Source organism: Equus przewalskii, chromosome 1 (genome assembly GCF_037783145.1).
Source record: "Equus przewalskii isolate Varuska chromosome 1, EquPr2, whole genome shotgun sequence".
In the NCBI taxonomy this organism is placed as follows: domain Eukaryota; kingdom Metazoa; phylum Chordata; class Mammalia; order Perissodactyla; family Equidae; genus Equus; species Equus przewalskii.
In genome coordinates this window covers 12,859,772-12,887,207 of record NC_091831.1, presented here as the reverse complement: position 1 = coordinate 12,887,207, position 27,436 = coordinate 12,859,772, and the positions used below count along the sequence as shown (strand labels likewise).

General features: G+C 50.1%; 1 protein-coding gene across 9 annotated transcripts; it reads left to right on the top strand.

The window, feature by feature from the left end:
- Window positions 1-758: 758 nt before the first annotated feature.
- Window positions 759-27,436, top strand: BAG3 (BAG cochaperone 3). Of its 9 annotated transcripts, none has more exons than XM_070587841.1 (7): window positions 759-1,109; window positions 2,633-2,900; window positions 3,144-3,292; window positions 3,598-4,028; window positions 20,289-20,618; window positions 22,021-22,425; window positions 26,070-27,436. In XM_070587841.1, exons 4-7 carry the CDS (start codon window positions 3,843-3,845, stop codon window positions 26,895-26,897), a joined length of 1,749 nt encoding a protein of 582 aa, XP_070443942.1. In that variant the 5' UTR covers window positions 759-1,109; window positions 2,633-2,900; window positions 3,144-3,292; window positions 3,598-3,842; the 3' UTR covers window positions 26,898-27,436. The 9 variants fall into 9 exon arrangements, with proteins under 9 accessions (XP_070443942.1, XP_070444409.1, XP_070444242.1 ...); XM_070588308.1 differs by having other exon boundaries at window positions 847-1,109; window positions 26,073-27,436; XM_070588141.1 differs by lacking the exons at window positions 759-1,109; window positions 2,633-2,900 and adding an exon at window positions 2,903-3,013 and having other exon boundaries at window positions 26,073-27,436.

Sequence of the window (27,436 nt, the reverse complement as noted above, 5' to 3'; positions counted from 1 at the left end):
GAGTTCTCTCAAAAGTAAGACCAGCAAGGGGAGAGCAGGAAGCAGGAAAGGGCAGGGGGAGTTGAGCGGGGATGCAGTGCCACAGAAAGCAGTGACCAACCCCAGAGGGTGCTCTGGAGCTGGGAGAGCACAAGCACCGGATGCTGAGTTGGACCACCTGGGCCAGGCCCTCACGCCCTTCAGTAGATGCAGGCTGCCCCTGGAAGGAGGTGCGACCTTGGGCAGGGCAGTTTCCTTCAACTGAGCCAATTGGAAACCACAGCTGAGACTGGTATTTCTGAGTATTCCCAGCAGCTGAGGAATAAGTCCCTCATTCCAAAGGGCATCACAGCCTCCGCCACAAAGATTAAATCAGATGGTCCACATACAGCCCACAGCACAGTACCTGGCATGTAGTAAATGCTTAATAGATAGTGGCCATTATGTTTGTTGTTTTTGTAACTCTTATTTGCCAGGTACTGTGCCAGAGGCTAGGGACACAGTGGCCATCAAGATTCTGCTCCTGCCCTCAAGAAACTCAACCCATAAGCAAATCAGACCATTGAACAAGCAATTGCAATGCAGTGTGCTTGATAGGGCGGCACAGGATTTGTAAGGGAGCATCTAGAAGGGACACATGACCCAGACTAGGACAGTGAAGGAGAGTGCTGGCAAAGGTGATACCTGGAGATGAAGAGGAGTTGACCAGGCAAAGGGAGTGCAAGGTGCTGCAGGTTGGGGAGAAGGCGGAGGAAGAATGTGTGCAGATGAGAAAGCGCAGTGTGTGCCTGAGAGAGTTCAGCAGGGCCAGAGTGGAACACGCACCGGGGAGAAGGAGGAAGGGGCCAGAGTACACCAGGCCAAGGAGTGTGGACTTGGACATAGAGAGGGCGATGGGAACCATTAAACCATTCTAACCAGAGAAAGGATATGGTTCATTTGTACTTGAAAAAGGTCACTCTGCTGCTATGTGGGCAATGGATTGGACAGAGACAAGATTAGAGGCTGTTGCCAGAGTCCAGATGAGAGATAAGGGTGACCTGGATCAGGCTGGTGGCGCCAAAGAAAGAGTGCACAGAATCAAGGAATATTGAGGAGGTGGAATCTACAGACCTGGTGACGACTGGATGGTAAGAGAGAAAGGAGAATCCAGGGTCACAGTTAAGCTTCTGATCTGGGCAAGTGAACTCTCAAGGGCCTGGTGCCCTAGTCTGCTTGGGCTGCTATAACAGAATACCTCAGACTGTGTGGCTTATAAATAACAGAAACTTATTTCTCACTGTTCTGGAGGCTGGGAAGGCCAAGATCAAGGCAGCAGCAGGTTCAGTGTCTGGCAGGGGCCCTGTGTCCTGGTTCACAGCCATCTTCTCACTGTGTCATCATATGGCAGAAGGGTCAAGGGAGCTCTCTGGGGTCTTTTCTTGTTGTTTTTTTTTTGGTAAGGAAGATTGGTCCTGAGCTAACAACTGTGCCAATCTTCATCTATTTTGCATGTGGCACGCTGCCACAGCATGGCCTGATGAGCAGTGTGTAGGTCCACACCCGTGATCCGAACCCACCAACTCTGGGCCACTGAAGCTGAGTGCTTGAACTTAACCACTATGCAATGGGCAGCGCCTGGGGTCTTTTTTACAAGGGTGCTAATCCCATTCATGAGGGATTTGCCCTCATGACCTAATCACTGCCCGAAGACCCCAACTCTATTAGCATCATATTGGGGAATAGGTTTCAACATATGAATTTTGGAGGGACACAAGCATTCCGTCCACAGCACCCGGGGAATGAGAGTCCTAAGACCCAGAGAGGAAAAAGCCACCAAGGACAGACATCTTCCTCGTTATCCAGCATGGCTCAGAGGAGCGTCTTCCAGCCAGCACTCCAAGATTTATGGCTCCATTTTAGACAAAAGCATTTGAAGCCCCTAGTGGAATACAACTCTCAGAAGCAGCTATGGTAATCCTGGAGGAACCTGCTTCCTCCCTGCTTCTGTCTAGCAAAAAAAAAAAGCCAGGAAAGAATGCTCTCAGTGTTTAAACTGTAGTTGAAGTGGAAAGCTAAGTGAGCAAAGGAAGAAGATAGACATAAAAATTCACTTTGGATTCAATCTTCAATAAACATCAGTATTTATTGAATATGGACTCTGGGCCCAGCCCAGTGCTCAGAGCTTCAGATATAAGTAAGAATCAGATAGACACTGACCAATGAACTTGAGGGTCCAGCTCCTTCAAAAGTAATATTTCTGATGGTAAATTAGTACACTGGCATTTGGGTTTATACATCAGTCTCTTGTGTATTTGTGACCTGAGTCAGTCCCTGTAGCTTAATCGCCTCTGTGTTTTCACAAAACTGCATTTTTGGACTTCAAAGCTGATAAGTAAACCTATGTAAGTGGGAACCATTCCACTGGAAATAATCAGAAGGCCTCTCTAGCATTTGCTCCAAAAGGAGTAATTTGAGGGCAGAAAGAGACAAAAGGTGTTGTGGAGGGTCCCAGGGTATTCTCTGAATTTGAGTTGGAAAATTGGACCCCACAATAGTCCAAGGCAGCATCTCAAAATGTTTCTGGGGGAAGGAATGAGTCTGCAGGCCTAAGGATCTAAAGTGGAAGCTCTGAAACATTCTCTATCTGGAGCACCCTCTCTCTCTCCCATAGGAATGGGGATGCCCTGTTGAGGCTACAAGTGCAACCACCACTGAATCAACCAAACAAAACTTTTTCATGCATCAATTTGGTCTCCACTTCCCAAATAAGGTCAAGATTTAGGATAGCAAGAATCAGCCTCCACCATAAAAAAGACCAAAACCCCAAAGGATGTGATTTTTCTTTAAAGTTGTTCACTGCAACGAGAGTTTCTATATTTGAGATATGAGGTCCAGGAGCTGATGCAATCTTTCTTCGTTGGGTTTCAAAAGGCAGGCAGGTGAGTTTCCATTTGCTCTTCCATTTTCTCCCTGGCTTCGTTATGGTGTCAGATCAACATTCCAGACCTCCTTCTGGACAGCGCTTGAGCCTGTGAAAAAAAGTGATTAAAACGTAACTGAAGGACGACCGTGTCCCTGAGTATCAGTATATGAGGGAGCAAAGGGGGTGGGGGTCGGGGGCAAGGCTCTAGTTGAAGACCAAGGACTTTAAAGGCTAACGATGACTTTGTTTTTATACGAAGGAACGGCAGCAGGCACCGGGCTCGCGGACTCTGGGTCCCGGGAACACCCACGCGGCTTCAAGAAGAGGGAGCGAGTCTGGAAACCGAAACCGGCCCTGGGCGCACAGACGATGGCCTCGGGGCTTGCTCGTCCCGCCCGCTGGCCGCAGGTGCGCGTGCACCCCCACCCACCCCTGGGCGATCTCAGCCCGGGGACCGCCCCCCGACCCCCAGTCTCTGGTCGCTGGGCGAGGGAGGCGGGGACAGAGGTGGGGGTGGGGGAGGGTGGGGGAGGGTGGGGGGGGGCGGGCGGGCTGAGGCCCCGCCCCCGGCCCGCCCCGCCACGATTATAGCCAATGACTCAGGGCGGAGCTCCGCATCCAGCTCGCGCCGCCGCCAACTTCTCTGGATGGGACCAGAAGTTTCTAGCCGGCCAGTTGCTACCTCCCTTTATCTCCTCCTTCCCCTTTGGCAGCGAGGAGGCTATTTCCAGACACTTCCACCCCTCTCGGGCCACGTCACCCCCTCCTTTAATTCATAAAGGTGCCCGGCGCCGGCTTCCCGGACACGTCGGCGGCGCGCACGGCTCTTGCTCCGGCCGCAGCCAGTGAGCGACTCGGCGCCTGGAGACCAGGCACCCCGCGACCCAGCACCCCGAGACCCCGCACCCCGCACCCCGGCACCTCGGCGGCCGCCCCTCCGGGCCGACCCCGACCCAGCATGAGCGCTGCCACCCACTCACCCATGGTGCAGATGGCGTCCGGCAACGGCGCCAGCGACCGCGACCCCCTACCCCCCGGCTGGGAGATCAAGATCGACCCGCAGACCGGCTGGCCCTTCTTCGTGGACCACAACAGCCGCACCACGACGTGGAATGACCCGCGCGTGCCCCCCGAGGGCCCCAAGGTGAGCCAGGCCCGCGCTGCGCCGGCCGGCGGCCCCCTGGACGGCGAGGGCGGGGGACGGCGCCGGGCTGCGGGGACGCGAGGCGCCCGGCCCCGGAGGGCGGTGAAGGCCACCTGGGACGCACGGTCCCCCGGCGGACGCCGGCTTCCAGGGCTCGGCCCTCGGCGCCCCTACGAGCCCCTCCGGGCTCGCCCTTGGCCGGCGTCGGGGCGAGGGGGAGGGCCACGGAGGGGACTGTCCTCCCCGGGCCGCATTTGGTTTCCAGGGGTCGGCCCGGGAAGTGCGACCCGCGCGGTGGCGCCACGTCCGGTCCACCAGCTCGATTCGAGGGCCCGGGAGGGGCGGGCGGCCTTGGTCAGCGCCGAAGGCCCGGGCCAGGCCCCGCCGCGGCCTCGGCCGCCGCCCGCTCCCCGGGCTGAGCTCCCGGGTTCGCTGTGCTGCTCGCGCTTCCGTGGGCGCCAGGGGCCGGTTCGCAGGCTTGGGTGGTGGTCTCGTAGGAATTTGACCCCCTGAAGGACCCCCACTTGGTTGAGGGGCTTCTTGACTTTGCTCTCCAGTCTCAGGCGCAGAGTGACTCAGGAGAGTGATGTGAATACATTCCTTTTTTTCCCCTTTTCTGCGTTTGAAATTAGAATTGTATTATTGCTTGAAACCGTTTTCAAGAAGAATATGTTCTAGTGTGACTTGTTTAAAAACAAGATGCTCTTCTTCCAGGCAGTTTCTAAACTAAATACGTGAGACTGTCTCATAGCTGGCCATTGCCTTACGACATTGCCTCACACTGGCGAGAAAGAGAATGATTTTTTTTTTTAATGGCATACATTCCCTTCCTTGTTATGGTATGAAAATACCTAGGGTTTGTTTCTAACACACAAATAACTGAATAGTAATACTTTTGTGAATACAGCAGAAATATGCCTCTTTTACGTATATGCAAGGATATGTACTACTTAACCCTTAGGAACATGAAAATTTGAAAATACAAATTTGAAATGTCTGTTAATTTAAAAAGTTAGAACTGTACTACTCTTGTAATTTTCCGTAAATTTGAGCTTTTTCAAAATAAAAGTCTTGGGAAAAAGAAATACACATAAAGAAAGAGTAATGTTATGCTGTCTGGGCAAAATAAACATAAAAGCTGTAAAGAGCCAGTAAGTTATTTTGAAGATTTAAAAATTCACAAAATTAAAAATGCTTTTTACATCATCATTTTAGAAAAAAGATCTGTATTATACACCTTCATTTTTATGTGCTTTTTTCTTAAAACTAGTGTTAACACTCTGGTGCCCAACAGTGAGACATTATATATTCAGCAGCTTACATTTACAAGAGATTAACTGTGTATTTATTTCTGAAAATTAGTACAAGAGGCTGTACTTAGCTGGGCTGGGCATGCTTATATATTCTTTTTTGTGTGTCTGGTCAGCCCATTGTTGGGTGAAACTAATGCTCTTTTCAAACCCCCCCTATTACTGCAGTGTGCATGGTTGTTAATCTTTAGCGTAGTAAAAAAAAAAAAACCAAAAAGCTATCATTTTGAGGCTTCCTTCCTATAGAGACAGGGATGGTCAGAGTCTGCTGGCATCCTTGGTTATGCGTGAAGATCAAGTTTGAACATATCCACTGTGAGTGCAGTACGAGACCCAGATTGCCAGTAGTTTGTTTTCAGTGTGAAACTCACCCAGCAAGTTGAGATCTTCGGTTACCCATCTGGTGGATGGGTTAGGCTGTGGTTTCGTTATCCCTTTCAAGAGGGGAAAGACAGGTTGAGTTACTGTTATTGTTCCCCACAAGTAGAAAGTAAGAGCTACTGAATCAGAAGTCTGACGCTGGAAAAGTTGATTTGAAAATTTAACAGTCAGAATTTTAAGGTTGAAAGCTGCTTAAAGATGTTTTAGTTCAACCTCTTTATTTTACTGAGGAAAACCCCAGAGAATTCAAGTGTGTTTCCAGTGGTCACTCAGCTAGTACTAACAGCAGACAGAGAACTGGACCAGAAAATCCTAATAACAGGCAGTGTATCTGTTCAGAAGAAGGTAGAAGTGTCTTGAATTTTTATGAAACTGTGAAGTGTGCGGGCTGGAATAATTGATTATTTTTTGTGTCCTCCTGACCACCTAGTGTGGGTGGGTAACTTCTGTGCTGTCATTGCTTGGTGGTGGCTGGATGTGACTAACTCAGGAAAAGACTTCTCTTTACCAAGTTAACTACTTGAGATTTGTCAGCATGGCACCAAGACGTGAGGAGAAAACATTCGCTTCATTAGCTCTTTGCACTGCCTTGCTTTACAAACACGTGCTTTGATACACACAGAACATCTGGGTGACTAATTTACTTTCACTTATATGAAGTACACCTCACTCCAGACTAAATACAGTGGAAATTCAGTATTACTTTATATCAGAAATTGGTTTCTTATTGTATAACGAGAAAAGGGTCCTGGTGTATAATGTGGAATGTGAAAAGGGTCATTTTGGAGGAGCTGGGCCGAGAGGACCCTTCAAGCATCCTTACCTTCAAGAGGGGATGTTATCAGTCAATAAAGAGCTATTCATTGAGCATGAAAAACAGAGGAAGGCCTCTTTTGGGGAACACAGCTTCTGGGTGTTTACAGTTTAACCATTTTGGTAAAGGAATGACTTTTATGGAAAGAAGAGAAAGACTAGAACTTGGTGTTTTATTTAGTCTTATCCTCTGTCCTCAGTTGATCGTCCCACATTCCCCTGAAGTGGTTAGAGTGGCTCTTTATCCACTCTCCTCCCCGCCCCCCCCTTTTCTTTTGGTGAGGAAGATTAGCCCTGAGCTAACCTCTGTTGCCAATCTTCCTCTTTTTGCTTGAGCAAGATTGTTGCTGAGCTAACATCTGTGGCACTCTGCCTCTATTTTGTATGTGGGATGCTGTCACAGTATGGCTTGATGAGTGGTGCATAGGTCTGCACCCGGGCTCCCAAAGCAGAGCGCATGAACTTAACCTTTCTGCCACCGGGCTGGCCCCTCATTATCCCTGTTTTGGCAGAGGGAGCAAGTGAAAGCAAGTGTCTTGCCCTTCATTGCAGAGGCAGGACAGCTAGAGGCAAAGACAGTGGGCTTTATCCATTCCACTCTGAGCCATTGAACCTCCCCACCTGCAGCCTTCCTTGATATCGATTTTCTGCACACGTGGGCTTCCTGCTAATCCCCTGGCAAGTTCATACCAGTCCAGGCCCCTTCCCTGGCAGAGAGGGTGGCGTTGGCTTTGGAATCAAGAGATGCTCAGTTCCGATGCAGCCGCTCCTCTGGGGTGTCCTCACTGAATAAACAGAGGCTGGATACTTTGGAGTATGTCGCTGGGCTGCCCCCTCACAAACCTCGCCGGGACCAGAGGGAGACCCCTCTCCGTCAAGGAGCAGGGCTGTTCTAGCTCTGCGGATCTCGGAGGTCACCAGCACAGATTCCTAAGCCTGGCAGTCACCAGGGAAGCCTTTTAAGAACACAGATGACCAGCTGCGTCATCCTGCTACCCGCCTGCCACCCCCACCCCCTGTTGAATCTGAATCGCTCAGAAGGGCCCAGAAGTCTGTAAGTCAAAAAATGATGATTCTCATTCAGCCAGACTGAAGGACGGCATTCCCATTTTGTAGGGGCAGTGTGTGGGGCCCTGTGACATAGTGTATGCCTGCACGTAGGCCCTGGACTCCCTCAAGTGGCACCTGCTTAACATCTAACCTACAGAGCGTTTGCCAGAGCCTCCGTTTTCCTTCTTGGTGAACCTCCCCGGTGGCTGGCCTCTGGGAGTGTGAATGTGGGGGTGGCACAGGGATGGATGGAATCGGTAAAGTGGCAGTGCCTGGTGTGGGGAGGTGGTCAGACTCAGGGTGGTCCCAAGACCCTCCTCTATGCAGGAGGAAGCAAGCCAGGGGGTTTCCTTCCTGTCTCGCTCTCCCAGCACAAGCTCACTGTAATAATTTGACAGATTATACGCAGGCCCTGTGAGAGATGGGTAGAATATCCTTTCAGAGGAAATTGGAGATGTTTTGAGTTATGCTTGAAGTAGAGACACCCATTTATTCTGCTTCAGGTTCAGCAGAGCCTCCTGAATTTTCTTGAAGATGAGATCATTTTGCTTTTGGCAGATCGATTGCAAGCTCTTATGCCTCCCAGCAGAATCAGAGCACAGTCAGGAAATGAGTGGCCGTTCTTTCCTTTGTATTTCCAGCAAGTTGCAGTTACGGCAGAGCAAATTCCTTTGCCACTGATGAACAGTGATTTGTTGGGGATAGAGAACATGGCCAGATGCCTTAGGAGTCCAGCTCATCCAAGACAGTCATTTTCCCCTCTAAAGAACAGTCTGTGTTTGGCTTATGCAAGAACTGGTCCCCTGTTTTGTACAGTAGGTTTGCCCTTTATGAGGGTAGAGTTGGTACATAGGATGGTGGTGGCATTTGACGTTAGCCAGGGCCGGTGAAGGCTTAGCTGTTTGATGCTCTTAGGGCTGGTTGTGAGTCAGAAAGCTTCATACCACCCATGAGGCTTGATTAGCGCTGTCCTCGTTTCTGGAATGACACATGGTTGCCTTATATAAACCACTCTACATGTTTATTACTTCCTATTGGCGTTTTAAAATGATCTGATGCTTATCATCAAAAATAGGAAGCCATGCATAATCCAAACCTGCTCTTTCTCCTTCACATTTGTGCTGTTTTAATGTTGTTCTTAAGTATTTAAGACACCTTACATAGAAAAACTGGGAGCAGAAGACAAAGGCCTTGCTTATGAGGAATCTCTGAGGACCCCCTAGTGCTAATGAACGCTAAAGGAAGCTCTGTCATACCTGACTGTGGAAATCTACAGCCCTTCCCGGCTCCCCGTTGCCTGTGAATCAAGTCTCCAGCCCCAGGGTCTTCCTCTGCCTCAGTTCTTAGATTCATACTTGGACTTCGGAATCTAAGCACATCCCCTCCTTTTGCAGATGTGGAAGTGGATCCCCACCCCTCGCTTGGCATTGTGTGACTCTGTGAGATACCTGGTGTTACCAAGTCTTTGCATATTTCTACGAAGATTTCTTTGGGGGCTTTGGCAGCTTTTCAGGAAGCCAGGCAGTTTGTGAAAGCTTAATCAGAGAGAGCTTCTTTAGGAAGGAATGAACCTAATATTTTTTTGTCTGTCAACGTGTTTATATATATGTGCCAGACATTGGTTAATGCTTTTACAAACCTTATCTCTTTAAATCTTCAAAGCAGTTCTCTAAGATTGAACCTACTAGGTGCATCTTATGCATGAGAAAATAGACTTGGAGAGGGGATGTTCTTGACCTGAGGCCTGTCAGTTATGACAAAACAAAAAGAGTCTTGTGGCCAGAGGTTTACCCCCACTGGGGAAGCCTGAAAGACTTGCCCAGAGTGGGCCAGGCTGTAGTCCTTCATACTCAGAGCCCGCCAGCCACAGCCTCGGGAATAAACAGCCCTGGGTCTGTGTCTGTACAGCTGATCGGAAATGTTGGCTCACTTCCTGAGCCTGGGTCTGCACTTAGGAGATGGGCCCAAGTCTTTCCTCCTTCATCCCATCTGAAATTTGCTGAGTGCCTGCTCTGTGCAAGGCATGATGTTAAGTGCCATATAGAGGACAGCTCTGCCTGCTTCAATGCCATTCTCCGTGAAGCATTCCTCCCTGTCTCGGGTTAGAAGCAGGCTGTCCCTGCTCTGGACTCCTCATTAATTTAATTTGAATCTTTCCTCCAAAAGGCAGCACTTTTCTGCTTTGCCTTGGGGTCATGTCTCCGTGGGCTGAGAGTTCCGGAGGCAGCATCTGCATCTGTTTCATCTTTCTGCCTCTCAGTGCCTGGCAGGATCCACAGGCTCAGTACAAATCGAATGATTCTGTGTGGAGAAGAGTAAAACGTGGGCCTGGGCTCCGGAGTGGACGGGCGGTTAAAGAAAAGGCGCCCGTGTTGAAGCGCAGACTGGAGTGTGTGTGTCGAGGGAAGCCTTCTCTTGGTTCCCACGTGCTACACTGTTGTCCTGGTCTCCCAGATGTCCCGTAGGAGCTGGTGCCTCTTTATCGCATTTCTGAATGGCCTTTTCTACACGAAGAACTTCACTATTGATTCCCTGAGTTCATCCTCACGGTCTGGAGAAGGTCTTTTCTGTCCCTACCAGTGACACAGCATCTTGGAGCAGGCCTGCTGGAGAGCCTGGGCGCTGAGAGCAGCCAGATGCTGCCGATCCACAGCTGCACCAAGGGCAACCCTGGCACTCCCTGAGCGTGGTGAAAGGAGTCTCTCTTCAGTTTTGCGTTTTTCCCGTGTGGCCAACAGTAAGGCCAGACATTGCATAGTGAAGCTGCTTATTCACTGTCAATTCAGAAAAGCCCCGAATTGCAGATTGCCCACTGCCTGCATCAGGAGCCTGTAAACAGCTCGGCTTGGGGCCAGCCCGGTGACGCAGCGGTTAAGTGTGCACGTTCCACTTCTTGGTGGCCTGGGCTTCGCTGGTTCAGATCCCAGGTGCGGACATGGCGCCGCTTGGCAAGCCATGCTGTGGCAGGCATCCCACATAGAAAGTAGAGGAAGATGGGCACTGATGTTAGCTCAGGGCCAGACTTCCTCAGCAAAAAGAGGAGGATTGGCAGGAGTTAGCTCAGGGCTAATCTTTCTCAAAAAAAAATAATAATAAACAAACAAACAAAAAAACCCAGCTCGGCTGCCCCAGAGCTCCCAGCACAGAGCTGTGTCCCAGCGATTGAGGTGAGATTTTCCACTGAAAGTTCCTTAGCATCCTGTTGGAGAACAGACATTTCCTATTTCAAAATAACTGCTTTGGTGTTCACTAAAGTAGAATTGTAGTTTTTTTCAGTTATTTTAAATTCTTCTAGGACACTGAATGAATGAATGAATAGTTTAAAAATTCAAACAGCGGGAGGATAGGAAATCACATGCGTGTGCAGAAGAGAAGGCAGCCGCTTGGTTTTTTGTATCTTCCGGATTCGTCCTAGACCCTGGGCGCATGTGGAGTCTTGAGGCCGTGGTGACTCAGAATGGAGCCGAGTGCCCTCACTCTCGCTGTCCTGCCTCAGCCAGGCAGTGACTCAGCACCGAGCGCTGGCTCCCTGACCCGGGGCGCACTCGAACTGAATGTTCCAGGTCTGAGCCTCAGCCCAGCTCGACTGGACGAAGTGAAATGCTTTCCCTCCTGCTGCGTTTTGCCCCAGGAAGATGAAGAGTTTGAAGACATTAGCCACAAACCGTTCTCATCACACAGTGTACGGATGGCGCAGGAGTCATGAAAGGATGATAATAGCGAAAGGCAGTCCCTGACCTTGGCGTCAGACACACCTGGGTTCTGGTGATCTCAGATACTCACCGTCTCTGAGCCTCAGTCTCCCCTTCGGTAAAACAGGCATCCAGCAGTACTTTCTAGCAAGGTTGTGAGCATCAAGGGGGCTGGTGCGTGGAAAGCGATGAGTCAGGGCCCGGCCTGACAGGTGTGTGTGGTCCATGGGAATGATCACAGCCTCCTGTAAGAAGCGGAGGGGGTTCACAGAGGGGTGGTTGGCTTCCCCACATGGTAGACAGTTTTGATTGGATATTGGTCTGTCTGCTCCCAGATAGGCCTGAAGTCTCTCTGAAGCAAGGCCTCCTCTTATCCCCCTTGTACCACTTTAGCTGGCTCTCCTTCCACCCTCAGCACCCTTCCCTGGAGTTCCTGTGCCCCTCGTGAGGGTGGTATGTAGCTGGGCAGTAACTCGGCGGTGCAGCCCAGGCGTCAGATGAAGGCTGTTGGCTTTCTGGAGCCTTAGCCAGACCTGCAGCCCACAGCCCCATCACCTGGAGACTCGTGCCTGCTCCCTCACCCTAAGCAGGCCAGGGGAATTGTGGCTCCTGCCCTGTGCTGTACGGGGTGCTGTGTTTACCCTCAACCCCGACTCCTTGAGGGGAGAGTCTCTACGAATCTCTGCGCAGGCCTGAAGACTGCCAGCAGGAGCTAGGTGCCTAGTTGGTGTTGGGGGGGAACTGAGCCATGTTAACGAGGGGCCGGCCATCTGCACAGCCATTCTGGACTCAGCTCTAAGGGGTGGAAATGTCACCATGGAAGGAAGGAGAGGGAGGGGTTTTCTAATTGTCATGGCCCTCCCTCGGAGGAGTATGATTGTTGGAGGAGGCATGCTTTGAGTAGTTGCTTAGGGTGGGGAGGAGAGTCCCCCCCAGGAATTCCCTCCAGGGCAGCCAACATCGGTCAGAGATGGTCTCCCCTTGCCTGAGCTGCAGTTGATGAACTGGAGCTTTTTTCTTTGGGGAAATTGTGTTTTGTACAAAATGCATGGCTGAAGCCTTGCACGCTGATGCCAACAAACACTTGCGTGGTGTGCATCTAGCAGATGGAAGAACCAGGTGATTCCACCTTAGTGTGAGACAAGTCCTTGAGAAACCCATGGAAATGTACCATGAGGAGGTTTCTTTGAAATCAGACAGACTTTGCTTCCCGATATTGGAATTTCACTACTTTTCCATCTGTGATTCATGGCTTTAGATTTATTTATTCAATTTTATTTTTTTGAGGAAGATTAGCCCTGAGCTAACTACTGCCAATCCTCCTCTTTTTGCTGAGGAAGACTGGCCCTGAGCTAACATCCATGTCCATCTTCCTCTCCTTTATATGTGGGACGCCTACCACAGCATGGCTTGCCAAGTGGTGCCATGTCTGCACCCAGGATCCGAACTGGGGAACCCCAGGCCGCCAAAGCGGAACGTGCGAACTTAACTGCTGCGCCACCAGGCCAGCCCCAAGGGCTTTAGATTTATTAAAGCAGGTGTCCCTATTCTTTTTCTTTTTTTCTGAAGTGGAAGTAGGTAGTTTTTAATTTCCCGGAAGCCGTCAGTTCAGGAGCTGAGAGTGTGGTGACTGGGGTTCTTCACCTGGATCTGCAGTGACTTCCCATGTGACCTTGGGCCACATCTGCTACATGGAATCCTAGAGAAGGGCTTCAGGGGCTGGGAGGCTGGGAGGCTGGGGAGGCTGGATGCTGACTGAGCCCCCGGCACTCAGTCCAGCAGGGGAAATACCCAGCTGTGGTCAGTGGTGCCTGGAGGCCCCTTACGTGCCCTGATGGGGGTGCAGTGAGCGTGTTGGGGAGCTAGCAGTTCATGTTCTACTCCCAGGTGGATCCTCCTGCCCCAGCCTGGCTTAGCTTTTTCCTCTGGGCCTCGGGCATGAGTGCAATTTCTGATGTGATGTGAGCCACAATTAGTGCAAGTGGGTGCTTCTCAGCAGGGAGTTTGTCCACAATTCAGGCCCCTTCAGAGGAGCTGCTTGGGGCCTGCTGGAGGGAGAGGGGAGTTTAGGGCTCTGGCCCCTAGAGTTGTTGTTAGCGGTTTGCTTCCGAGTTGTGAAACTTTAGATAGAAGTTCTCAGCAGAGAAAGTGGCATCCTTGCTAATTAGTGCTTTTAAGACTCTCAGATAAAGGGGCTTCTAACTCTAACAGGCTCATTACCAACTTGGTGAGACCACTTAGGAATTAGACACAAATTTACAGTTTTATAAACAGTAGGTCCACCAACTGTTGCTTGAGAAAAGCTGGTCCATCTGTGGAATAAAGGAACATGATAATGTAGGTCATGGAGCAGCTCAGGGTTTATAAAGACTTTTTCGTGCCTTATTTCACTTAAATCTTGCAAAAATCCCTGGGAGGCATGGGGATTTTTACAGTTCAGGAAACTGAGTCTTAGTAGCAAGGAGTCCTGTCTGAGGGCACGCAGCTGGTGAGCAGCGGGGCGGGATTGGAGCCCCGGATGCAACTTGAAGACAGGGGCTCGTGCTGGGTCCTTCCTCCCTGTTTGGGCTCAGCTGCAAAAAGAAGCAATGTTGAGTTTCATCTTCTAAAAACGTTTTCCCCGGTAGAAACACACAGGGACACCCATCTTAGTAATCCCAGGACAGAGTATGTATACTTTAATAAAGGGCGCATCAGATAAAGCCTCCAGTCACCTGGGACCAGATTGCTTACGGAGTTGGTGGGCAGCACAGACTCTTGTCTTACCAGGAGCACAGTAATCGCACTTCAGTGAATATAGACTTCTCTTATTATTCAGAATTTACCCAGTCTCTGTTATGTGCCCCAAACAGGGCTGGGAACAGTGGGATCACTATCCAGTGGGAACTGAGGAATTTTGAGTTTGGCTGTGGGGATGCAAATAAATGTTTATATTTCAAATTGGCAATAATAGTTGATTCATTTCTGTGGCCTGTAATAACCAAATGGGAAGTTTTGGTAGGATGTTGAAGCTCAACTCTATTTGTGCTTTAGAAGGCAGTTTTTCTTTTGTTTTCTCCCTAATAGAGCTGAGCCAAGCCACTTAATTTTGATGCAAGTCCTAGATACATGGGGAGTTTCAGGATTCCTATTTCCCTCCATCTTTTTTTCTTTGTTTAGACGCTTAGAAATGTCCTTGGTAAAAGTCAACACTTGACTGGTGTGAAGGCTCATCTGGCCTAAAATCCTAGTTAACGGAATCTGTGTCCTGCTTGAGACCCAGGGCTGTCAAGGCGAGTGCTGTGGGGCAGCGCTCAGAGTGATCTTTGTTGCTGTTACCTTCCTTCAGACCACACTGGCGGGAGCTGGGCTTTGTAGGTGTTGAGCCCATCTTTTGAGAGCACTGTACCGTGGAGCGGAGGTGGGGGCTCACCCAGGGGCTGTTTTCAGGGTTCAGAAGCCACTCTCTGTATAGGGAATCAGTTATGGGTGGGTCAAGGCAAACCCTGCTCTCCAGTTGTTCCCAAAGCAGCTAAGGCCATGAATGCGTGACACCCCAGCAGAGTGGTGGGCATGTGCCTGGCACGAGCCCAAGGGCTGTTGTTCCTGCCCTACTTTTATGTTCCTGCCCTGCTTGTAAGGCATAGGAGTGCTTCCCAGGGCTCAGCAGCTTCCTCCTCTTCGTTTGGTACCTGAAGCTTTGGGGCACCTTGACTTCCAGCAATTTCTGATGTGATTTAACTGAGTGTAGTTAAGAGTAGTCATTTTTATATTTCCGTGACATCAACTTTTCCTTGTTTTTGAGCTTTATGTAGATGTTCAGAGTTAATCAGAGGCCACAGAGAATGTCAGAGCTGGAGGGAACTTCATTTAGCTCCGTTTCTCAGTGTAGTTATGGCTGGGCTTCAGCACACACCTACCGAATCAGACTTGGTTGGGGTTGGGCTTATAGTCTGCATTTCCTTTGCCTTTTCTGAGTGCTCCTCATGCTCCCTAGAGTCTGAGAACCACTGCTTTACAGAACATCTGGGCCTCCGCTTCATTTTACAGCTGAGGAAATTAAGGTCTAGCGGGGGATGTGAGCTGTTTATGTAGCACACATCCTTAGGGGTGGATCCAGGGTTCAGACCAAGCACAGTCTCTTTCTGTGTCTCCTAGCTGTCCCCTTAGTGCCCACATTGTTATTAAAAACCGGGAGTGAAGTTTAGACGTGCTCTTAAGCAAACAAGACTTGTGTAATAAGCCTAAAGTCTCGCCCAAACTTAGAACCTGACCCCAAGGCTTTTCTCATAATAATATCTTGTACTTAATAAGGCACATTTTGGCTCATCTGGGGTAATTGTTCCTACTTTTTATCTTGGGCATCTCATGGAGTTGTTTGGTGCCCTCTGAGACACGCCTCAGGATTTCAAGGCAGTGCACAAACAAGGGAGAAGAATTAACGAATTCATTTTATAAATTAATGTGATGAGATAAGCCATGAACATCAGGACGCTGGCTCTTATTTCCTAATTGGATTTTATAGGTATGTATTTCAGATGTCTTTGCCCAAAGATAAGGATAATGAGCTAAGCTGCCCTGGAGAATGGTTCCTGTGGTACCATCATCAGTCCTTGAGAAGCTGCAGGCAGACCGAGCCGGGGAGGCAGGCTCACAGTTGTCTGCAGTCACTGAGGTCGTGGGCCCTGTCACGTGGTCACACAGGCAGAACCCAGGAAGGTGGATTCCCCAGTCCCCGTTGAAGTCAGTGGGGCGCATAGTGAGTCTTACATGGAAGATGCTGCTGTAAGCAAAGGGCTTTTTCTGGACTTGTGCTTGAACTTGAGAAAACTTCTTACAGGACTGATGAGACATGTTCTAGTCATGTTCTAGGATAAATCATAAATATTACACATTTTTTTTACTTTTTTCATTTAAAAAATATCTTTTCTTTTTTTTTTACTACATTGTGATGAAAACACCGTAGAAGATAGAAAGGGCAATTTAACTCTTTCAGGCAGTGCTTTTTATTGATAAAAGCTGAAGCATTTGCTATTGACAGGGCTCTAATGATAGCAGAGTAGAAACATTAGAAGGTGGCGTCAGCATTCCTGGTACAGGCCTTATTGTGGGTGGGAGTTTCATTTTTGGTTAAAACTATTCATTCACTTAGAAGTGTTTAGTTTTCTATTCTGTAAAAGTGATGTGGTTTTTTTTTTCTTTTTTCGCTTGAGGAAGATTCGCCCTGAGCTAACATCTTTGACAGTCTTCCTCTATTTTGTATGTGGGATGCCACCACAGCATGGCCACCAATGAGTGGTGTAGGTCCACGTCCAGGAACCAAACCAGGACCACTGAAGCAGAGCGTCTTGAACTTAACCACTCGGCCCTGGGGCTGGCCCCTGACGTGGTTTTTTAACTTACCTAAAGCAGTGTTTTTCTAAACAAGACCCCACCAGAGTAGAGGGGAGGCTGGCCTTCTTTTACATGTGAGGCTCATGGAGAGATGTGTGTTTTTCTTTTTAAAAAAACTTGTTTTTTTTTAAGATTGACACCTGAGCTAACATCTGTTGCCAATCTTATTTTTTCCTTTTCTTTCTCCCGAAAGCACCCCAGTACATAGTTGTATATTCTAGTTGTGGTCCCGCTGGTCGTGCTCTGTGGGATGCTGCCTCAGCATGGCCTGACGAGCGATGCCATGTCCACACCCAGGATCCGAACCAGCAAAACCCTGGGCCCACATAGCGGAGTGCGTGAACTTAACCACTTGGCTGTGGGGCCGGCTCCTGTGGTTTTTTATTAAATGGCATAAATGGGTTGTTAATTCACACAGAAGCTGGAGCGCAGACCTCAGGACTGTAGGAGAACCTGCCTCCAGGCCGCTTTTAACCATCCCTGCCTTCCAGTCTGTGCCAGCTCACAGCATCATTTTTAGTTGGTTGCAGACTCAGAACTCGAGTCTTGGTGATGGCCCCTTCCCTTCGCTCCTCCTCCTGTCCTGCCAGCCATGGCAGCCTTTCCATCTCGCCGCCTCGGTTTCCTTTCCTTTCCATTGCCCTCGGTCCTTGGTTCGCCCTTACTTCCTTACTCTCATCCCTGACTTCTCTCGTTTCCTGATGTGTCCTAGTTTCTCCTTTCGGTTCCTCCCACATTGCTGGGGCATCTCTTGTCAGCAACTCTCAGGACAGTGGACGTGGAGCCTCACTTGCAGCTCAGCCCTCTGGGCTCCCAGCCTTATCTTCTTCAGCTCAGGACTTACCTTCTAGTGCTACCCCCTTTCCCACCGCCACTCTGACACCCCCGCCCCCACCTACAGTGACCACATGCTTTCCTCCACTGACCCAAACGTGGCACTTCTAAGCCCCAGGTCGAATATTGGCCCTAGGAAGCAGTCTCTGCTGTCACAGTCCCTTGGGCAGGCAGAATTGCTCTTCATTATCTCTTCTTCCCTCCTTCCTTCCTTTTTCTCTTTCAACCGAGGTACAAAGAATATTCAGTGAGATGCATAACATGCACAGCTCTTGGCAGGCCAGCTCCAGTGCCTTCTGGGTCCATGGGCTTCCCCCAGGAGGAACCAAGCCTCAGCCAGGCCCAGCTAAGGTTTCCAGACCCTGGAAGATTCTGAGTTGGAGGCGCAGCTCGCAGCGGCTGTGTAGAGATGGTGGGGTTGGCAGCTCTCACCTGTTAAAACCAGATAGTGTGGGTGGCAGGTGGCAGGAATGAGCAGCGTGGGGGTGCCAGGGAAGTGTATAGTTCAATAGATTTGTACATAGGTATACATCCATTTACCACCACCCAGAAAAAGATTTAGAACATTCCCATGCCCTCAGAAGGTTCTTTCAAGACCCTTGCCATGCATCACCGTTTCCGTCAGGGGCAGCCACCATCCTGTCTCCAATCACCGTCAGTTAACTTTGTCCTTCAGTTTTGATTCCTTTGACACTTTGGGGTCTGAGTAGCATAATCCCGTGCTGACTTAGGGAGGGAACTCACATGCATTTCGACCTTTTGGCATCCCTCTTGATATGTTCTCATAAAACCTCACAACGGGCCTGTGGAGTAGATATTGCTAGCTCCATTTTCTAGGTAAGGGGATTAAGCCTCACAGAGGTTAAGAGAATTACCCCAGAACTGTTACTAGTAGAGGTAAGAATAAACTTGCACCCTGTCTAGGATGGCGCCATCCTAGCTAGAAAAGCCCATGGTGTTCCCCATCTGCAGGGCCTCCCATGTTCTCCGGGTGGTTTTGCTTTCTGGTCATTTCATGGAGCCTTACACCATCTTGTAAGCCCCTCGCTGGCAGGGGTTGTGCCTTGCTGCTTTGGTAACCCCATGGTACCCAGCAGCTCGGTAGCAGGATGTTTACAGGAGGTGGTCTGTGGATGAGGGCTTGCTGACTGCCCAGCTCCGTGGGCTGTGCAGAAGGCGCGAGGCTTTGCGTGGTTGGGAGGAAACAGTGCCCCTGGGCAGCCAGCAGACAGATGTTCCAGGACTTGTCCCTGCCCCTGCTTCAGGCTGGAAGGAAGAGTGCCCCACTGAGTGGATACAGTGCCCGCAAGACGTGTCAGGAGTCAGTACTGAGCAGCACAGGGTTTCTGCAGTGCCTCTCGCTGCCTGTCTCTCAGCAGGAATTCGGTTCTGAATGTGAGGCCTGGACCCACTCCCTGCTCTTGGGTGACCTGACAGTTAAAGCAGGCTAAAGTAATGCCGCCGCCCTGAGCACGTGGCTATTCTAATCTGAGAGTGCCTGTCTGCTATTGTCCCCAAGGACATGGTGACACCCTTGCCTCTCCTGTATGCTGGAGGCCCTCCCGGGGCAGGGTCTCAGCAAGAGGGAAGCAGTCAATGGGTCTAAAAGGGCTAAATTCCAGGGTCAGCCACCTGGTGCACACAACTGCAGAAACAAGGCAGAACTACAGTGGTCCATCACTCAGAAGGCAGGACAGTTCCTGGCTGTCTGTACTTGTGACCCATTTTGCAGCAGTGGGGATTACACCCAGAAGCTCATGGATGCTCAGCCTCTGGCGTTTGTTTCCAGTTCAGAGAGAGGCCTCCTTAAGGAGGGATCACTCTCCTCCCTCATAGTTGATCCACTCAGATGTGTGTAAGTGGCGCACATCCATAGCCCCCTCCGCTGTAAAAGGACCCTCTAGTGTTCAAGAGATAGGACTGAAAGCCTTGGGGGTCCCTGGCTCGGGTCGCCCAGCTCTACTTGGTGAGAAATGACATTGCCCGGTGAGTGACTGGCCAGCCTTGTTGTCTGAAACAAGATCTTTCTCTGTGGTACATCTGGAACTTGGCCTTCTCAAGGGTCCCAAAATAGCTAGGCTGCTGAAGGGAGAACTTCATGAGAGGACATAAGAGGGACCCCAGCCGCCTGGCCAAGCAGGCTTTGTTGGCATCGTAAGACCAGCGCAATTAATCCCCGGGTTTTTGTCCTCATCCTGTGCTGCTTCTGTATTCCCTTTGTATCTCCCTTTCTTGCCGCTTGTTCTGAAAGTCTTTCTGAGGAGGCAGCCTTCCCCCGCCGCCCTTTCTCTGCAAAGATTTCCAAGCTGTGGCTTGTGTTTGGGTCCAGCACAACTCTGTATTGTTAGGAAACGTGAGGACCTTTTAGGAAGCAGAGAAGCTGGCGATAATCTAGCGAGTTGGAGTTGAATCCTCCTCACACCTTCTGATCTGGGTCTCTGAAGGTTTGGGAGACAGGCACTGGCTCTCCTACGTACACTGCTGCCCGGTTGTCACCCAGAAAAGAAACCTGTCGTACCACTTTGGGAAATTGGGACCTCTCTTGTGCTCAACAGATACCTCAGCTCACCTGCTTTTTCTTGATGCCCCTAATTCTTAAACTGCTGGCCAGACAGCTGCCTCAGTAGGGGAGGAGGTGACTGACAGAAGAGGGGGCGCAGCCATGCTCCCTGTGCTCAGCCGTCCTGTCTGACACTGTGGGGTGTCACCCTCGAAGAGGGGAGCACCCAGCACCATCCTTTTTCCTTTTCAGGAGCCTTTCATTCCTGGTTTCTAACCAGTCTGTGTTTCTTCTCTTTTTCTTTTAGGAACCGCCATCCTCGGCAAATGGCCCTTCCCGGGAGGGCACCAGGCTGCTGCCCACTAGGGAGGGCCATGCTGTGTACCCCCGCCTCCGACCAGGCTACATTCCCATTCCAGTCCTCCACGATGGCGCCGAGAGCCGGCAGCCACACCCTTTCTCTGCCTTTCCCCAGCCTGGGACGCAGCGATTCCGAACCGAGGCGGCCACGGCGGCTCCTCAGAGGTCCCAGTCACCTCTGCGGGGTGTGGCGGAAGCCACCCAGCCAGATAAACAGAGTGGACAGGCGGGGACAGCAGCTGAGGTGGCGCAGCCCCCAGCCTCCCACAGACCTGAGGTAAGAAGAGGCCCGGCATGCCGGCCTGTGGGGCACGGCCTGGGAGTTCAGACTGCTGCCCGTGGCCTGGGCCGGGTACCTGATCAGATGCAGGGCATGCGGGCCTGGCCTGCAGCATCAGCGGTCACCCAGCAAAGACAGCCCCACATTGTTGCCCTGTGTTTCACAGGTGTTTTTTCCAGCTGGGCAGGGATCATGGCTGATTTTTGTAGTTAAGGAATTGGAGCTCATAAGGGTAAACAGCTTGGTCCAAATACATAAAGGCGGAAGTGGCGTTGCTGGGGCTAGAAGCCCGGCCTTCTGGCTCCTCATTTGATGCTCCTCACTCACCGGGCGCTCTATTTCAGAAACACAGAGGTACCCTGTTACTTTGTTCAGTTCAGTATTTACTGATAAGTGTTAACTGCCTGGAGCTCTCCTGATGTGAAAATGAGACAGCGTACCTGCCCTCCCAGGGTCCCACAATTTAAAAGGAAATCCAAAATAAGGAGTCAGAAAGGCAGCGGGTTTATGATACGCTTAAAAACTTGAGTGTGCGCATGTCTGAAGAACAGTTCTTCGTCCGGTTCTTAGCTCGGATTTGAGGGCAGTGGACCCAGCAGGGGCCTGAGCACTAAGCCCTCTTGTGTTTCCCATCTGCACCCTGTCCTGATGTGCCCACTGGCACTGTTCTAGAGCACAGATTCTAGCTCCTCGTCTGCACAGGAGCGGGGATAGCCTCCCTTGGCTCTATTCTGGATCTGTTTGGCTTCACTGCCTGCTTGGGGTGACAAATCACTCTTAACGTGGGACCCCTTTCTTGGAGAAGCAGTACTTCTATTTGTAATGTTTTTGTTGTAAATGTCAAAAATGACACATCAATCAGAAATACCAACAAGTTTGAGCTAGCAGGATCCTTAGAAGCAGCTGGGGAAATGCCTTCCTAGTTTTCTAGGTGAATAGAGGGTGACCCAGCAGGGAAAGGGGCCTGCCTGCCTTGGGCCACACAGGGGATGCAGTTCCCAATGCTCAGCTGAGTTCTCTGTAGATTAGCAGGGAAAGGGTTGAGGAAGGAGGGAGTGGAGTGATGAATGCTAGCAAATGGGGATGTATTGAGCACCTCCTGTGTTTGGCGCTTGTGCTAAGGCACATATACAGATTATGTTACTGAATCTCCAAGCCAGCCCAGTGAGGGAGGGGGCACGCTTTTCCATATTTTAGATGAGGCTCAGAAAGCTGTGGGGCATTTAAGAATTTGAACCCAGGCCTCTTGTCTCCGAGCTCCCAGTCTTGAAAACGGAAAGGCTCACAGCTGGGAGGTCCTGTTAAACCTGTTGCACTGAGCAGGCGCACAGTGGAGGCGAGTCGGAGGGCCGGGTTGAAGGTTGTCTCAGGGCCAGGTGTCTACCCTTGTGTCTTGCAGCGATCCCAGTCTCCGGCTGCCTCGGACTGCTCGTCCTCATCCTCCTCGGCCAGTCTGCCGTCCTCCTCCGCGCGGGGCAGCCTGGGCAGCCACCAGCTCCCCCGGGGCTACATCCCCATCCCCGTGATCCACGAGCAGAACGCCACCCGGCCGGCAGCCCAGCTCCCCTCCCACCAAGCCCAGAAGATCCACTACCCGGCTCAGCAGGGTGAATACCAGACCCACCAGCCCGTCTACCACAAGATCCAGGCGGATGACTGGGAGTCCCGGCCCCCGCAAGTAGCATCCCCATTCCGGGTGCCTGTCCGAGGTGCATCCAGCCGGGAGGGCTCTCCAGCCAGAAGCAGCACACCAGTGCACTCTCCCTCGCCCCTCCGTGTGCACACCGTGGTCGACAGGCCTCAGGTACGGGAGCTGGTGTCAGCACACTGGCCACAGAAGCCTCTCTCCAGGGGCTGAGGAGCTCCACGCAGGTGCCCTGATTCTCCCCTCAGCCCCACCTAGTTTACACACCTTATCTGGGGGAAAGTGAGATCCTGGAAATGGCAGGTTGTCAGCAGAAATGCAGGACGAGGGCTGTGAACCTGTAGTACTTTCTACAGCTTTTGCTCATTGTTCATTGCAGCTGCCTTAGAGGCAGAGTGCCAGCCACCCCGATGGGAAATGGCTGGGCAGAACCTGGGGGTCTGGTGTCTTAGTGCCCACCACACCCTCTGAGGACCCTTCAGACCCCCTCACAGCCCAGTCACGCCTCCTCCAGGCAGCTTGTCGCCTTCCTCACTGGTGGCCCTTCTCACCCTGCAAGCCTATTCCCACCGCTGAGCCTTTGCTCATGCCAAACCCCTCCCTGAAATGTCTCTACAACCCAAGTTCTCCCCATCCTCCAAGGGACACGCTGGTCTTGCCTCTTCCGTGAAGCCCGCTCATCCTTCTCACGGCATCTCGGACTGTGAGTCCCTTACAGTTCAGCATGTGATGATTTTGTGCATTTCAAAAGTGTTCATATTCTCACTTCAGCTTGGCTCTGAGCTTGGGGACAGGGACTGTGTCTTACACTTTTCTTCTCCTTTGCGGTAGAGGACCAGATTGCCTGGCTGATGAGCCAGCCGGCTGAGTGGATGGGAAACCTTCCGGCCTGGTGAAAGTTACAGGCACGGGTCTGGTCCACTCATCCTTCATTGGAGACACGTGGGGGTCTGGTTCCTGGAGGAGGAGGTCATCTAGTTTTATCAGTTTGTACCTTAGCAGTAGAACATTCTGCAACCCTGAGCCCCCTCTGGCTGTGACTTGAGCAGCTGAGTTAATTCTCTGCCACAGTTTTAATTTTTTAAAATTTTTTAATTTTAATTTTTTTTTTGAGGAAGATTAGCCCTGAGCTAACTACTGCCAATCCTCCTCTTTTTGCTGAGGAAGACTGGCCCTGAGCTAAAATCCATGCCCATCTTCCTCTACTTCATACGTGGGATGCCTACCACAGCATGGCTTTTGCCAAGCGGTGCCATGTCCACATTCAGGATCCGAACCAGCGAACCCCAGGCCACCAAGAAGCGGAACATGCAAACTTAACCGCTGCGCCACTGGGCCGGCTCCTCCGCCATAGTTTTTAGAAGAAAGTCCTTCTGTAAACAAATACAGGGTATCTTTTTACTACAAATAGTGACACTGTCCTGGGCCCTCTAAGAGATCACTCTCCTTTTACTCTTATTTTTTTAGCTTTTTTATTTGGAAATAACTTGCACCTTACAGGAGAGTTATACGAATCGTATAAAGAAATCCAGTATGCTCTTCACCCATATTCACTGTTTATTAATATTTTCCTCCATTTGCTTTGTCATTTCTTCTCTCTCTATATATCACCTGTATATTTTAATTGAGATTTAGTTGTAAATATCATGCCCCTTTACCCATAAATACTTCGAGTATTTTCATAAGAAAAAGGCATTCTTGTTCACAATCACTGTGGAATTATCAGAATCAGAAAATTTAACAGTCTACAATGTTATTGTGTAATACACAGTCCATTTTCAAGTCTCCCTTATAGGAATTTGCTCCTGTGTCAGGCTCTAATCTGGATCATGAGCACTGCGTTTAGATGGCATTTCTCTTTAGTCTCCTTCAATCTGGAGCAGTTCCCCGGCCTGCCTTTGCTTTCATGACCTTGACATTTTTGAAGAGTACAAGCCGTAGAGTACCTCCTCTTAGGTATTTCTAAAGTCACTTCTCACCCAGCCATTGTTTTAAAACCCACAGGGAGGCGTGTGGCTGGTTCCTGAGGGTTAAGAGTCAAAGTTGAGGATGTCTGGGTTGCAAGAGAGTTTGGCTGGAAAAGGAGGTTGCTGGCATCAGAAGCTAAGTGTCCACAAAGTCCTCACTCGGGCCCAGTAATCCCGGGAAAGAGGTGCCCACTTGCAGAGCTGGAGGCTTCCCCTCCTCTCTTTCCCATATATTTCCTTCAATTGCTGAAACAGTGTTTAATCCTATTTCCACTTCCCTTTGCCTTGTTTGTTTGTGTGGCCTCCCTTTATAGCTTGTTCAAAGATCCCTTTTTGGAGGCTTGCAAAGATGTGACCTAACTGAACATTCATTATAGTAGACTTCAATAGTTTAAGTTGGGGGTACTTTAAAAATAATGTAGTCTGGGGCTGGCCCCATGGCTGAGTGGTTAAGTTCGTGCACTCTGCTGCAGGCGGCCCAGTGTTTCGTTGGTTCGAATCCTGGGCGCGGACATGGCACTGCTCATCAAACCACGCTGAGGCAGCGTCCCACATGCCACAACTAGAAGGACCCACAACGAAGAATATACAACTATGCACCGGGGGGCTTTGGGGAGAAAAAGGAAAAAATAAAATCTTTAAAAATAAAAAATAAACAAAGGCGACACTGCTCTTATTTAAAAAAATAATAATGATGATGATGTAGTCCAACTCTTACTTCCCAGTTGATGAAATTAGGATGTGTTGATATTTTTAAAGGAATTTTAGATATTCACTTAAATGCTGGAAGAGACAAGATATTTGTTTTAGGCATAGCTCATTTAAAAATATTTGGCTATAGAGCCAGCCCTGATGACCTGGCAGTTAAGTTTGGCACACTCTGCCTCAGTGGCCCGGATTCGGTTCCCAGGTGGGGACCTACACCACTCGTCTGTCAGGAGCCATGCTGTGGCAGCAGCTCACAAAGAAGAATTTGCAACTGTGCACAACCATGTCCTGTGGCTTGGCGGGGGGGGGGGGGGGGGGGGGCGGTGGCAGGAGGAAAAAGCACGAAGATTGGCAACAGATGTTAGCTTAGGGCAAATCTTCTGCAAAAAAAAAAAAAAAGGAAAGATAAATGCTTGCTGTTTAAAATATATGTATTTGGCTGTAGTTTATGTCACATTAAAGAGTGTCTCAGCCTGCGCAGCCAGAAGTCAGTGCGGAGATGCTGCCCAGCTGAGTGTTAGCTCTGGTGCAGATGTGCCAAGCAACATTCTTACAGGGTTAACTATTTTGCACATCTTGCTTATTCTCAAAAACTATTTCAGTTTGGGCAGAAACCACTAGGCTGTCATAAGTTTAGGGGAGGAGATTATAACTTTTCTAAAACAGGACGTGGGAAGGTCACACCCTGAACAGAGGCTGTCCACACAGCATGAAGGGGGACAAGTGGCAATTATTCCTTCATGGCTGCATTACCTGAGCGTCTGACTCACCCAGGGCTTTGCTTTGAGTTAAACTGGCTTAGCAGTCAGCATGAGTTTTTGGTATTTCCATTTGAAAATACTGGTTTTCTTTTCATTGCCCTAGGAATACCGTCTACCAAAAAATCCAGTGAGAGGTAACAGAACAAGGTGATGAATGGAAGCATAACAAATGGTTTGGTCACAGAGATGATTAATACCATATTTTTATTTTGTAGCAGCTGTTGGTTGACTTTGAAATCTCTTTTATACTGTTAAAGTTTGCGAAAGCCATTTGCCAGTTTCTTTCTAGTCAGTCATAGCTGCAAACAACTGCCTGTGACTCTCAGCCAATTACTAAAAATGTCTTTGTGTCCTTGCCTCTTCTCAGCAGCCCATGACCCATCGAGAACCTTCGCCCGTTCCCCAACCTGAAAACAAACCAGAAAGCAAGCCAGGCCCCGTGGGACCAGATCTCCCCCCTGGACACATCCCGATTCCGGTGATCCGTAAGGAGGCAGAGTCCCAGCCGGTCTCCCAGAAGCCCCCACCTCCCTCTGAGAAGGTAGAAGTAAAGGTTCCCTCTGCTCCGGTTCCTTGTCCCCCCAGCCCTGCCCCTTCTGCTGTCCCCTCGTCCCCCAAGAGTGTGGCTGCAGAAGAGAGAGCAGCCCCCAGCCCTGCCCCTGCAGAACCCACACCCTCAAAACCAGGAGAAGCTGAAGCACCCCCAAAACATCCGGGTGTGTTGAAAGTGGAAGCCATCCTGGAGAAGGTACAGGGGCTGGAGCAGGCTGTGGACAACTTTGAAGGCAAGAAGACAGACAAAAAGTATCTGATGATAGAAGAGTATTTGACCAAAGAGCTGCTGGCCCTGGATTCAGTAGACCCCGAAGGACGAGCTGATGTCCGTCAGGCCAGGAGAGATGGCGTCAGGAAGGTTCAGACCATCCTGGAAAAACTTGAACAGAAAGCAATAGATGTCCCAGGTCAAGTCCAGGTTTATGAACTCCAGCCCAGCTCCCTTGAAACAGATCGGCCGCTGCAGGAAATCATGGAGATGGGGGCCGTGGCAGCAGACAAGAGTAAGAAAAGTGCCGGACATGGAGAAGAGCCCCAAACTGAAACCCAGCAGGCAGAAGCCAAAGCAGCAGCAGCTCCAGACCCCAGCAGCACGGCAGACACAGCTGGTAACCCAGCAGCACCAGCCTCCACGAAATAAGCAGCAGACGCGGGAACTGGGAACTGATGGTTTGCTTTAGGGAATTTTAAGTTGCATGCATTTCAGGGACTTTAAATCAGCTGGTTTTTACTATTCATAGCCGCTTGGTAGGCAGTAACTGGGGTGGAGGCAAAACACACTAATAAAAGGGCTAAAAGGAAAATGATGCTTTTCTTCTGTATTCTTATTCTGTATAAATAAAGAAGTTGCTTGTTTCAAAAGTTTAATAACCCCATCGCTTGTCGTTTTGGGGCCCTCTCTCTGCTCGGGCCCGCGTGGTAGTGAGCCGTCTTCCTAGAGCTCTGGACTGAAGGAGTTTTAGTAGGTCGATGGGGAGTCGACTTCCCATCATGTAAACATGAAACCCATTTTTCAGAAGCGTTGCTGTTTTAATGGGATGATTTTCTTCGTCTCATAGCTAAAATACCTAACTTTAGATAGAAGAAAATGTGTAAGGAGCCATAGGAATATCTGTATGTTGGATGACTTTAATGATAACATTTAAAAAAAGGAAAATAAAGTAATAATATAACTCCAAA

Bases quoted from the DNA above. Each gene is read 5' to 3' on its own strand.
- BAG3 (XM_070587841.1), top strand. From the start codon at position 3,843: ATGAGCGCTGCCACCCACTCACCCATGGTGCAGATGGCGTCCGGCAAC. The intron at 4,029-20,288 runs GTGAGCCAGGCC...TTTTTCTTTTAG, and splicing joins TGCCCCCCGAGGGCCCCAAG to GAACCGCCATCCTCGGCAAA. The intron at 20,619-22,020 runs GTAAGAAGAGGC...TGTGTCTTGCAG, and splicing joins CAGCCTCCCACAGACCTGAG to CGATCCCAGTCTCCGGCTGC.